Source organism: Henckelia pumila, chromosome 3, assembly GCF_033568475.1.
Source record: "Henckelia pumila isolate YLH828 chromosome 3, ASM3356847v2, whole genome shotgun sequence".
NCBI classification, from domain to species: domain Eukaryota; kingdom Viridiplantae; phylum Streptophyta; class Magnoliopsida; order Lamiales; family Gesneriaceae; genus Henckelia; species Henckelia pumila.
In genome coordinates, this window is record NC_133122.1 from 192761705 (window position 1) to 192774899 (window position 13195).

The 13195-nt window shown below is 39.5% G+C and overlaps 1 protein-coding gene across 1 annotated transcript; it reads left to right on the forward strand.

The window, feature by feature from the left end:
• Window positions 1-10266: 10266 nt before the first annotated feature.
• LOC140891322 (ABC transporter G family member 9-like) lies at window positions 10267-13072 on the forward strand. Its single transcript, XM_073299763.1, has 4 exons — window positions 10267-10541; window positions 10960-11749; window positions 11838-12157; window positions 12264-13072. The coding sequence occupies exons 1-4, from the start codon at window positions 10455-10457 to the stop codon at window positions 12918-12920; spliced, it is 1854 nt and encodes a 617-aa protein (XP_073155864.1). The 5' UTR covers window positions 10267-10454; the 3' UTR covers window positions 12921-13072.
• Window positions 13073-13195: the final 123 nt, after the last annotated feature.

Sequence of the window (13195 nt, forward strand, 5' to 3'; positions counted from 1 at the left end):
AGAGTAAAACGTGCGGAAACATAACCATAAATTACTTATCAGCTTAGTATAAAAGTGTCAAGCTTATTTATCAGTAGTGATACAACCATATCGAAATACTTAAAAGTAAACATTATACAGCTATATCGAATCCTGCTGTATAATTAACTCCTCAAGGCCTGCTCCCTAATCCTGCCTTGAACCACCAGCTCCGTCCATCCTGCGACCTGCCCCATGGAATAGGGTGTCCAAGATAACAACTAGGACGTGAGCGCTAACGTCCAGTACATAAACATGAGTACACGTATAAATATGATGCATGCAACATGATGACTGATAAAGGGTCATCTGAAAAGTCATGCTCAGTACCGGCGCCACATGAGTGCTGCCACCGCACGGATCAACCTCTGGGTTCAACCACACTCGTCAAGTACACCAGAGTAGACAGACATAAATGCCCCCGCCGTCGCGGTACTCTCAGTGACAGACTATCGAGTATAGAGCTGAGCGGCTCTATAATCAGGTATATCAAGGTATAGGCTCAACGTGTATATGCACATGACATATGAATATAGAAAGCGGTAAATCATATATCATGCCATATAATAATGCCAAATAAATGCAACATATAAACATGTATACTTGCTGGCAATCTCAGTCAATATGTACGTACCTCTAGGCTAATTCAAGTATAGTAGGATCCTAGTTTTCAAGCCTATATTCAAAAGTTCACCGTATCACTACATAAATTCTATAAGCCTTAACTAAGCTAATAAGTACTCCAAAAACTTAAATAGATTCCCGGACCATACCTTCGTCCGTAGATAGCCCTTTGGAGTCGCTAGTCCCGGATGACTATAACCACTCCTTGGTTATTCCAGAACCTCTATTATAACCGATAGGGCTCTCAAGTGTATAACTCACACTAAATAACTGAAGAAGAAAACTCGGGAATTCGTATTCAAATTATGACTCCGAAGTGCCCTATTTATAGGAAAAGTTTCAGATGAGTTCGGGCCCTCCGAACCTGAGTTCGGATCGTCCGATCCAACTCACTGTCTGCATGCGAGACACGTCGAGTTCGGATCGTCCGATCTCTACTTTGGGTCATCCGAAGTGCTCTAAGTCCGACACTTGTCAAAATTCATTGCTGAGTAATCCTGCCTACTTGGCACAAACAAGTTCGGGCCGTCCGAACTCGAGTTCGGATCGTTCGAACCAGCCTTAATTCCGAAGTCAACAAGCTCACCTTCGGAGCCCCCGGTGGTCAAGTTCGGGCCGTCCGAAGTTCTCTTTGGATCGTCCGAACTGGCTCAGACAATGAAATTTTATTTCTTGCTTCTGAAGTTCGATTAAATCCCGGAATTGGTTAATTACTAACATTTAATTATGTTTAACATATTATTATCTTAAAATGAGTTCTGGGTTACTACATTCTCCCCACCTTTAGATATTTCGTCCGCGAAATAACATCTAAAGACAAATCAAGATACAATATGAAATATCAAACCACGTTTTATTACAACAACTGTAATTACAACTACATGGTAATAAAAAATACAAAGCAAACAACTCAGGATATTCTGCTTGCATACGACTCTCAGTTTCCCAAGTTGCTTCTTCAACGCCTCGGCGCTGCCACTGTACCATCACAAGTGGTATAGTCTTGTTCCGAAGAACTTTCTCCTTTCTGTCTAAGATACGGATTGGTCGTTCAACAAAAGACAGATCTGGCTCTAGCTGAATATCAGTAGACTGAATCACATGAGATTCATCAGCTATATACTGTCGAAGTAACGACACATGAAAAACATTATGTATACTGGAAATATTTGGCGGTAAAGCCAAACGATATGCAACATCTCTGATCTTCTCCAGTATTTGGAAAGGTCCAATAAAACAAGGAGACAACTTGCCTTTCACGCCGAATCTCATCACCTTCCTGAAAGCTGATACTCGTAGAAACACATATTCACCAGGCTCAAACTGAAGTGGCCTGCGATGAATATTAGCATAACTGGCTTGTCTATCTTGAGCAACTTTGATCCTATGCTTGATCAAATCTACCTTGTCTACAATCTGCTGCACCAATTCAGGACCCTCGACTTGTCGTTCCCCGACTTCATCCCAGAATAACGGAGTACGACACCGTCGACCGTACAATGCCTCGAAAGGTGTCATATCAATACTACAATGATAACTGTTATTATAGGCAAATTCGATCAAAGGTAACTGATCCTGCCAAGATAAGCCAAAGTCCATGACAGAAGAACGTAGCATATCCTCCAATGTACGAATCGTCCGCTCTGACTGTCCGTCAGTCTCCGGATGATATGCAGTGCTCAAACTCAGAGTGGTACCCAACGCCTCCTGAAAACTACCCCAAAAACGTGAGGTAAATCTCGGGTCTCTATCACTGACTATGCTCACTGGAATCCCATGCAATCGCACTATTTCTTGGATGTATAAACGTGACATGCGATCATAAGAATACTCCCGGTTATAAGGAATAAAGTGTGCTGATTTCATCAAACGGTCAACAACGACCCAGTTAGCATCACACTGACGTGAAGTCATAGGTAAGTGGGTAACAAAATCCATAGTTACGTGCTCCCACTTCCATTCGGGAATCTCAAGATTCTGCAATAATCCACCTGGTCGTCGGTGTTCAGCCTTGATTCGTTGACAAACCAAACATCTTGAAACAAATTGATACACACTCCGCTTCATCCCATTCCACCAGAATCTCGTTCGCAAGTCCTTATACATTTTCATGCTTTCAGGATGAATTGATAATCGACTCCTGTGAGCTTGAGATAGAATATCGTTCCTGAGCTCCGCATAAACCATCTGCCTGAAAATGAAATCCAGATGTATTAACTTCATTGGCTAAACGTGCCAAACGCTGAGTCTTAACATCAGATATCTGAGCATTTTTTATCCGAGAATACAATGCTGGCTTAGACAAAATAGTATACAATCGAATCTCATTTCTCCCTTTCTTGTGCTTTAGCGTAAAACTCAATGAACATCACTCTTGAATCATATGAGATACTTCACTAGTCTGAAGTGCAGAAAGTCTTACCTGCCGACTCAAGGCATCAGCAGTAAGATTAACAGAACCTGGATGATATTTGATTTCACAATCATAATCCTTCAGAAGATCTATCCAGCGTTCTGTCGCATATTCAACTCCGTCTGAGTGAATAAATACTTCAAACTCTTGTGATCCGTGAATATCTCAAATTTCTCGCCATAAAGATAATGCCTTCAGATCTTGAGTGCAAATACAATGGCGGCTAACTTGAGATCATGTACTAGATAATTACTCTCATGCGTCTTCAACTGTCGAGAAGCATAGGCAATAACATGTACATGCTGTGTCAGAACACATCCTAACCCCTGACCAGAGGCATCAGTATAGACAACATAACCTCCTGATCTAGAAGGTAGAGCTAGCACAGGTGCAGTAGTAAGACATCCACGCAGCTCATGAAATGACTCCTCACAATCCGAGGACCATATGAAGGCAACATCTTTCCATGTAAGCTGTGTCAAAGGCCTGGCCAACTGTGCAAAATTCTCGATGAACCGACGGTAATATCCAGCTAGACCCAAGAAACTACGAATCTCAGCAACCGTCGTCGGACGAGACCAGTTCAGCACTGCCTCTATCTTACTAGGATCAACAGATATCCCTTCATTAGAAATCACATGACCGAGAAACACTATCCGATCAAGCCAGAATTCACACTTGCTCAATTTCGCATACAACTGCTTATCTCGTAACGTCTGTAAAACAATCCTCAAATGCTATGCATGCTCATCCTTGTCATGAGAATAGACAAGAATATCATCAATGAAGACGATGACAAATCTATCCAGATATTCTCGAAATACCTGATTCATCAGATTCATAAAGACTGCCGGTGCATTCGTCAAACCAAATGGCATAACCAAAAATTCATAATGCTCGTATCTGGTCCTAAAAATAGTCGTAAAAATATCTGAGTCTCGTACCCGCATCTGGTGGTATCCAGATCTCAGATCTATCTTGGAGTAAACAGAAGTACCCTGTAGTTGATCAAATAGATCATCAATCCACGGCAAAGGATACTTATTCTTGATGGTGACACGATTCAACTGCCTGTAATCAATACACAATCGCATCGATCCATCTTTCTTCTTGACGAACAAAACAGGTGCTCCCCACGGAGAAACACTCGGACGAATATATCCCTTATTAAGCAGATCTTATAACTGCTGTTTCAATTCCCTCATCTCTGATGGTGCTAGACGATAAGGCGCTCGAAATATAGGCATAGTTCCTGGTACTAAATCAATACCAAATTCAACCTCTCGCACCGGAGGAAAACCAGGAATCTCATCAGGAAATACATCAGGAAACTCACTGACTATCGGTAACTGATCAATACCCGTACTACTCATAGACATATCAACTGCATAGATAAGGTAGCCCTCCCCACCTGACTCCAAGACATGACATGCCTTCAGAGCCGAAACAAGTGGCATCGAAGGTCGCACACCCTCACCATAAAAATACCAGCTATCACCCTTAGCAGGATGAAACTGTACCAGACGCTGATAACAATCCACAGTAGCGTGATACAAAGTCAGTATATCTATTCCAAAAATACAATCAAAATCTGCCATTGCTAATATCATCAGATTAGCTGACAATACATTACCCTCAAACTCTAGAAGGCAACCCATCACTAGACGCTTAGTTACTATCTCCTGCTCCAGCGGAGTAGATACAACTAAATCCATATCTAATTATATATAAGGTAATCTATGTCTCTTAACAAAGCGACTAAAAATAAAGGAATGCGATGCTCCAGTATCAATTAAAACAAGTGCAGGAATACCACATAACAAAAAGGTACCTGCCAACATGCGATCACTTCCCTCAGTAGCCTGTTCTTGAGACAAAGCAAATACCTGCCCTTGAGTCTGGGGACGGTAACCAGAAGAACTCTGTGGTGCTGGCTGCTATCGTGGAAAAGTAGAAGCCTGAGATCCAACCTGTGATCCCGATCCACTAGCAGAACCCATGCGCTGAGGACAATCTCTCCGCAGATATCCCTGCTGACCGCAAATATAACAAGCACCAGTAACTCTCCGACATGAAGCTGCAGGATGCTTCCCTCCACAGTGATCAAAACTCCTCCTCCTTCTTCTTCTTCCCAAAACGGAACATACCTTGTGAACCACGAGATCCAGATGAAGTAGTAGGAGTAGAAGAAGACGTAGGTCCAGATTGCACAACAGATTGAGCTCTAGGCTCAAATGATCCACTAAGTTGTGCGGGCATCAACAAATGTGCACGCCTTGTTGGTCTCCACAAGATGGCAACGTTTCACCAAAGTCTCATAAGATACTGGGTCATCAAAGACAACAACCTGTGAGTAGATATCTTTGTTCAGGCCTTGTAGAAAGAGATCATACTTCGATGCATCACTCTCATTAATATGAGGACTGAAATGTAGCAGATCAAGAAATCGTTGCTGATATTGATCAATAGTCATTGATCCTTGCCAGAGTAAGCAACTCCATTGATCGTGCTTGGCGAACAGCTGGAGGAAAATACAGTTTCTGGAACTGCTGACAGAAATCTCCCCAAGTCACCTGTCCTCTCTCAGTACGTGCCTGAGCAGCTTTGGCATCCCACCAAAAACGTGCTCGATCCTCTAGAATAAATTCTAGAACTTTCAATTTCTGATCCTCAGTACAATCAAAAGCACAAAAAGTACTCTCGAGTTTAGACATCCAACTTCTTGCTTGTTCAGGATTCTCACCTCCCACCAAAGATTTCGGTCCTACTTGCATGAATTTATTGATAGAGTAGCGACGTCTACCCTCATGATGACGATGTTGATCATCATGATGGCGGTGATGACGATGATGATGACCACCTCCTTGGCCAACACTACCGTGACTCTCGTCAGCCATATCCTGAAAAGAATTGCACATTAAAATCCCAAATGCGCAAGAATTACTCAAAACTAATTCTAAATCCCAAGTACTAATCCCAAAATCTAAGCATGCTCTGATACCAAAAATATAGTGACCCTGCATGGTATCACCTACTAACTGGCAACTAATAACATGCATTAAACTTAATACAGCAAAATAACTTAACAGAGTAAAACGTGCGGAAACATAACCATAAATTACATATCAGCTTAGTATAAAAGTGTCAAGCTTATTCATCAGTAGTGATACAACCATATCGAAATACTTAAAATTAAACATTATACAGCTATGTCGAATCCTGCTGTATAATTAACTCCTCAAGGCCTGCTCCCTAATCCTGCCTTGAACCACCAGCTCCGTCCATCCTGCGACCTGCCCCATGGAATAGGGTGTCAAAGATAACAACTAGGACGTGAGCGCTAACGCCCAGTACATAAACATGAATACACGTATAAATATGATGCATGCAACATGATGACTGGTAAAGGGTCATCTGAAAAGTCATGCTCAGTACCGGCGCCACATAAGTGCTGACATCGCACGGATCAACCTCTGGGTTCAACCACACTCGTCAAGTACACCAGAGTAGACAGACATAAATGCCCCCGCCGTCGCGGTACTCTCAGTGACAGACTATCGAGTATAGAGCTGAGCGGCTCTATAATCAGGTATATCAAGGTATAGGCTCAATGTATATATGCACATGACATATGAATATAGAAAGCGGTAAATCATATATCATTCCATATAATAATGCCAAATAAATGCAACATATAAACATGTATACTCGCTGGCAATCTCAGTCAATGTGTACATACCTCTAGGCTAATTCAAGTATAGTAGGATTCTAGTTTTCAAGCCTATATTCAACAGTTTACCGTATCACTACATAAATTCTATAAGCCTTAAATAAGCTAATAAGTACTCCCAAAACTTAAATAGATTCTCGGACTATATCTTCGTTCGTAGATAGCCCTTTGGAGTCGCTAGTCCTGGATGACTATAACCACTCCTTGGTTATTCCAAAACCTCTATTATAACCGATAGGGCTCTCAAGTGTATAATTCACACTAAATAACTAAAGAAGAAAACTCGGGAATTCGTATTCAAATTATAACTCCGAAGAGCCCTATTTATAGGAAACGTTTCGGACGAGTTCGGGCCCTCCGAACCTGAGTTCGGATCGTCCGATCCAACTCACTGTCTGCATGCGAGACACATCGAGTTCGGATCGTCCGATCTCTACTTCGGGTCGTCCGAAGTGCTCTAAGTCCGACACTTGTCAAAATTCATTGCTGAGTAATCCTGCCTACTTGGCACAAACAAGTTTGGGCCGTCCGAACTCGAGTTCGGATCGTCCGAACTAGCCTTAAATCCGAAGTCAACAAGCTCACCTTCGGAGCCCCCGGTGGTCAAGTTCGGGCCGTCCGAAGTCCTCTTCGGATCGTCCGAACTGGCTCAGACAATGAAATTTCATTTCTTGATTTTGAAGTCCGATTAAATCCCGGAATTAGTTAATTACTAACCTTTAATTATGTTTAACATATTATTATCTTAAAATGAGCTCTGGGTTACTACAGTGTCTTTGAAGTGAAACTAGACTTGCTAAACTGAACTAGACGATTGACATATTCTAGGAAACCAAGACTTGAATATAGTCAGGATTTGACGACTAGAGACGACAACTGATCATATCACCATGACTGAAGACATAATTGACTAGTCAAGGCTGCTTAACAGACATGACCACAATTGAAGTTAAGGACGACTGACGACATTTATCATAGATATTCAAGAATTTCAGTCTTATTTTTAAACATTCCCAACTCAATTAGAAGACCAAAATTTTATCTATTAACTATAATGAAAAGTTAAGCATTCGTACACTGTAGACGTCGTAATAATGTTAGTGCGCAGAGTTGTACTATTTATCAAAAATTGTCTCCAAAACTTACAATTCAAGGCAACAGATATTTATTGAGAAGAACATATAATTTTGTAAACATTTATGAGCATTGCATATCAACGCCTATAAATAGGCTTAAAGATCAAAAGAAGCCTCTCCAATTTTTCACACATTCAGTATTGGGTTAGAGTCCCATTAGTGTAGGTTTAGATAGATGGATTTTCCTCGCGTTCAATTATATTACAAAAAATAATTAAGAAATATTTTAAATATTTTTAAACATAATTATTAATTTTCACTTCTATAAATTAGGAGAGGAAATTTAAAAATAATGAGATTATGTTTGATAAAGCAAATTTTTTTTTACCATTCATACTAAAATTAATTAATTTTCTAAATATAATGTATCACCTCCTAACCGCATCTTAATTATAAATTTGTGATGTAGCCAAAATAATACGTGATCTGAAGCAAACAATGTCGAGGGAATGCAAGAGTGTCAAGTCCACGTGTGCAAACGTCATTCGTGTGAATCTTATAAAAATAGTGTATCGTCATATGCGTCACGAACGGAGTATCTGAAGCGTCCGGTCTGGAGTTAATTTGCTCGATGCCGACGCTTAAGTCAGCGCTAGTCAGAAATCGTAGCAAATGAAGGAAGCTTAAAATGTTAAAATGAGAGGAGAATGTCTCTCTATAGACTTCTTGATGGATTTGAAGTAAATGGACCATTTTTCTTGGGCTCAAGTCCCTTGATGGGATTGAAGTAAATAAACCTTTTTTCTCGGGCTTGGGGTTTAAATAAACCTGAGATTAGTCTCAGTGTGCTTTAGGCGGTGTTTGGGAGAGCTTCTAGGAAGCACTTCTCAGCTTTTCATTAACAAATTTTTGAAATTTTGTAAAATTTTGTTAACGAAAAGTTGAGAAGTGCTTCCTAGAAGCTCTCCCAAACACTACCTTAGTAGCGGATCTTAATTAACTTATTGTGGATTTATATAATAGTGATGGACCTTAATAATTAAATGGACATAGCCCAAACCTAATCATTTGATTGAATATACAATTGAGATAAACAACAATTTTAGACTATAACCCATCAATTTGTTGCATCAACAACGGGATCTAGGATTTTAGTTTTGAGGTTGTAAATGACGAAAATAATTATTATACATTGCATAATTTTCAATAACAAAAATGTAATAATTAAAAAAATAAATAAAATAGTCAAAATTAATATTAGTATATCGCCGAAAGAGTAAGCTTTCTATTTGATGTGAGAAATAGAGAAAAGAAAATAAATTATAAATTAAAATTTAGAAGACTCGAAGTCTAGTGTAAGAAAAGAGAGAACTCACAACTATACTAATTATATATAGATTAAATTTTGAAGTCCAAATATTATATATACTTGAAAGCAAAAAAATTCCTATACAATAATAATAATGTTATTAAAAAATTTCGGGGGAAAAAGGGAGGGGCGCGTGGACCCCCTGAGGTCTGCTCTTATGTAAAAAATAATGCTAGAGATACAACCAATATATCGTATAGCGATATTTACAACAATTATGTTGTGATATTTTGCTATTATCTCGTAAGATTTTGATATGATATCGTGAGATTTTGCATTCAATGTATCGTGAGATTTGATAAATTAAAATTTTGTATTGATTTTTTTGTGGTGTAAAAATTGTTGTACAAATTTGATTCTACATGTAGCATTGCTCTTATGTAAATCAGCCACTGAATAATAATAATAAAAAAACTAGACACACAACAATATTAATAAATAATAAGAAATGTTACAAGAAATATGGTAGAGAGAGTTTTCTCCTTTTAAAATGCCGTGACAAAAAAAAAAAAAATCTAAACAAAGATTGCCAATCTCCCAACATTATATTTGATCTGTGTTATTAGGTTATGGTGAAATCATATATTATTTTATTTTATTTTTCTCATAAACCCTGAGATAAAACTTGTAACACCGTTTCGATCGGTTTTAAAATCAGATTTTGTAAACAGAAAATAGTTTCGCGATATCAAAATTGTAAATATTATAGATAGATCTAAGTCAAGTACTAAAATGATAACACCAAAACTCATGGGATTACTCAAAAAAACAAATAATATAAATAAAAGAAATTTGTTTGGCCAACTATATAGTGTGCGTGCTCCTCTGCTAGCTGTATATTCGGAAATGAACAAATAAATAAACAAATGAAAGAAAATAGAAGCCGAAAAAGTTTGTGATATCAAAGAACGTGATCAATATGTATGTATGTGATTCTTGTAGGGAACAAACTCTATTTGTGATCCGAAAAAGAGTGAACAAAAGAGATAATTAGATGAGAAGGCGGAACAAACCCCCCACAATAAAAGCAGCTCAAAACCAAACCACCACAAAATCTTGTATGTTCGCCTCCATTTCTCTTGCATGACTCTTTTCTTTACGCTGCACGGAATGATATTATCTTGCGCTTCCACTTCTTCATCATCTTTTCCAAGTTTACTGTACTAGATTCTTAATTTCATCGGGTCAAGAAAATGTTCTGATCGCGCGGAGACGGAGACGGAGATGGCGGATATTGAAGCGCAGAGTAATGGCGTTGAGAAAGAAACAGCCACCATCTTCAAGAAAGCGAATTGTCCTGTCACGTTGATGGTACGTATGATTAATTGATTTAAGTACGTACTGAAATATATATTTATTTACATTATTGTTATACTTTATTCGAGGATTAGTCGTTCATTCATGAGATGATGAAGAGTGGAACGATGCATATATATAGAATTTATTATCCACCAAGAATTAGTAAAATCTTGTTTTGAATGTCACTTCTTATGTCATACCGACATTTTTTTTTTTACTTATTCATGGAGTTGTAAAATTTGGGTTTTAGAATATTCTCGACTATATATATACGATGGATAGAGTGAATCTTAGTTGATATATACTACTCGAAATTAATTAGTCATTGAGAAGGGCAAGTTTAATTCCATTCAAATTATATATATGAACGGCCAAAAGTGGCATTAGTGATTGAATCTTGTGTGAAACTCAGTCTCAATCAAACATGCAGTTTAAGGATCTTGTTTACACGATCAAAGTAGACAAAAGAGGAATCTTAAAGAAGAACTCGAAATCCGAGGAGAAAGTAATCTTGAAAGGCATCACAGGCATGGTGCTACCAGGTGAAATTCTAGCTATGTTAGGTCCATCAGGCAGCGGCAAAACAACTCTTTTAACCGCGTTGGGCGGCCGGCTTGGCGGCCGTCTCTCTGGCAGTGTGACTTACAGTGGCAAGCCATTTTCAAACGCGTTGAAACGGAACATGGGATTCGTTACACAAGATGACTTCCTGTTCCCCCACCTGACTGTGCTAGAAACCCTGGTCTTCACCGCATTACTGCGCTTGCCGCGGACTCTGACCAAAGAGGAAAAGGTGCAGCATGCAGAAGATATTGTGACTCAACTTGGATTGTCGAGGTGCAGAAACAGCATTGCCGGAGGACCTCTTTTGAGGGGAATTTCGGGGGGCGAGAGGAAACGAGTGAGCATCGGTCAAGAGATGCTGATAAATCCAAGCCTGTTGTTTCTTGACGAGCCTACATCTGGGCTTGATTCCACGACTGCGATGAGGATCGTGTCTACATTGTGGGAGTTGGCTAATGGAGGACGAACCGTGGTGATGACGATCCACCAGCCTTCTAGCAGGCTGTTTTATATGTTTCACAAGGTTCTTTTGTTGTCTGAAGGGAATCCCTTGTATTATGGGAAGGGATCTTGTGCCATGGACTATTTCTTGGATATCGGTTTTGCTCCATCAGTCGTCATGAATCCTGCTGATTTCCTATTAGATCTCGCCAATGGTATGTTGATCAAATATATATATATTTTTTATGTTCTATAGTGACAAGAAATATGTAACACTAAATGTTTTTTTATATACTTTTACAGGAGTCTCAACTGCTGATTCGCAGGAAGATCAAACAAATATTAAGCAGACCCTTGTTCGTGCTTACGAGGACAATTTGTCTGAGAGGGTGAAGGCAGAACATGTTATCATCAATCACCAGATGCCTGAACCTATCGACGAGAGGCGATTTAAGCAATTGTCTAATACATGGTGGTATCAATTTTCTGTTTTGTTGAGAAGAGGACTAAAGGAAAGAAAGCACGAATCTTTCTCCGTCCTCAAGATCTCGCAGGTTCTGGTTGTAGCTTTCCTTTGTGGATGTTTGTGGTGGAAATCTGATATTAATCACTTGCAAGATCAGGTAAATACTATATATATCATATGGATCATATATACCATGCTGCATCCTCTGATAAATTCTTGAGAAGGTTCAAATTTCATGTTTAGTACTTTGAATGCAAATGCAGGTCGGGCTTTTCTTCTTTTACTCAAGTTTTTGGGGCTTCTACCCTCTATTCCAAGCCATATTCACCTTCCCACAAGAACGTATAATGCTAGCAAAAGAAAGATCTTCCGGCATGTATCGTCTATCGTCCTACTTCATGGCACAAACCGTGGGTGACTTGCCAATGGAATTAGTCCTTCCCACCATTTTTTTCATCATAACATACTGGATGGCAGGGATGAAAGCCTCAGCAGGATCCTTCTTATCTGGCTTGGTCATTCTACTATACAGCGTGCTATGTTCTCAAGGGCTCGGGCTCGCCATTGGAGCTATTGTCATGGACCAGAAATCAGCCACGGTTCTAGGATCAGTTGTCATGTTAACTTTCCTATTAGCCAGTGGATATTTTGTTCAGTATGTGCCCGGATTCATCGGATGGATCAAGTACATATCGATCAGTCACTACACGTTCAAGCTCTTGTTGGGATCACAACACCAGCCGGGTGAGACGTATCCTTGTGCTATGAATAAATCCTGTCTTGTTGAGGATTTTCCATCGGTGAAGGCCGTGGGTCTCGACGGGCGAGCCGTGAGTGTGATGGCTTTGGCCATCATGCTTGTGGGTTATCGGCTTCTTGCGTATCTTGCGCTGATGAGAATTGGTATGCCAAGAAAGTAGATTGGTACGTATTTAGTGGACACTCATGGTTAGGATCAGGCTGCTTGTGTTTTACCATTTGAGAGACCTTGTAGCTGAAAATAAGAGTGATTAAGACATTTGGATTTTTACACTTAATTTGTTGTACTGACACAAGATAAATGGCAATTACTCTAGGATTTTTTTTTTCTAGTTTATTATTTTTCACGTAAATGATAATCATGAGAGAGGTGAGAGAGAGAGAGTATATGGCAGTTGCATGGTTCATTTGCCTAGTGGTTGCCTAGTGCCTACAT

Excerpts from the sequence above, each read along its gene's own strand:
- LOC140891322 (XM_073299763.1), top strand. The coding sequence starts at position 10,455 with ATGGCGGATATTGAAGCGCAGAGTAATGGCGTTGAGAAAGAAACAGCC. Across the intron at positions 10,542-10,959 it reads ATTGTCCTGTCACGTTGATG|TTTAAGGATCTTGTTTACAC; the intron begins GTACGTATGATT and ends TCAAACATGCAG. Across the intron at positions 11,750-11,837 it reads CCTATTAGATCTCGCCAATG|GAGTCTCAACTGCTGATTCG; the intron begins GTATGTTGATCA and ends ATACTTTTACAG.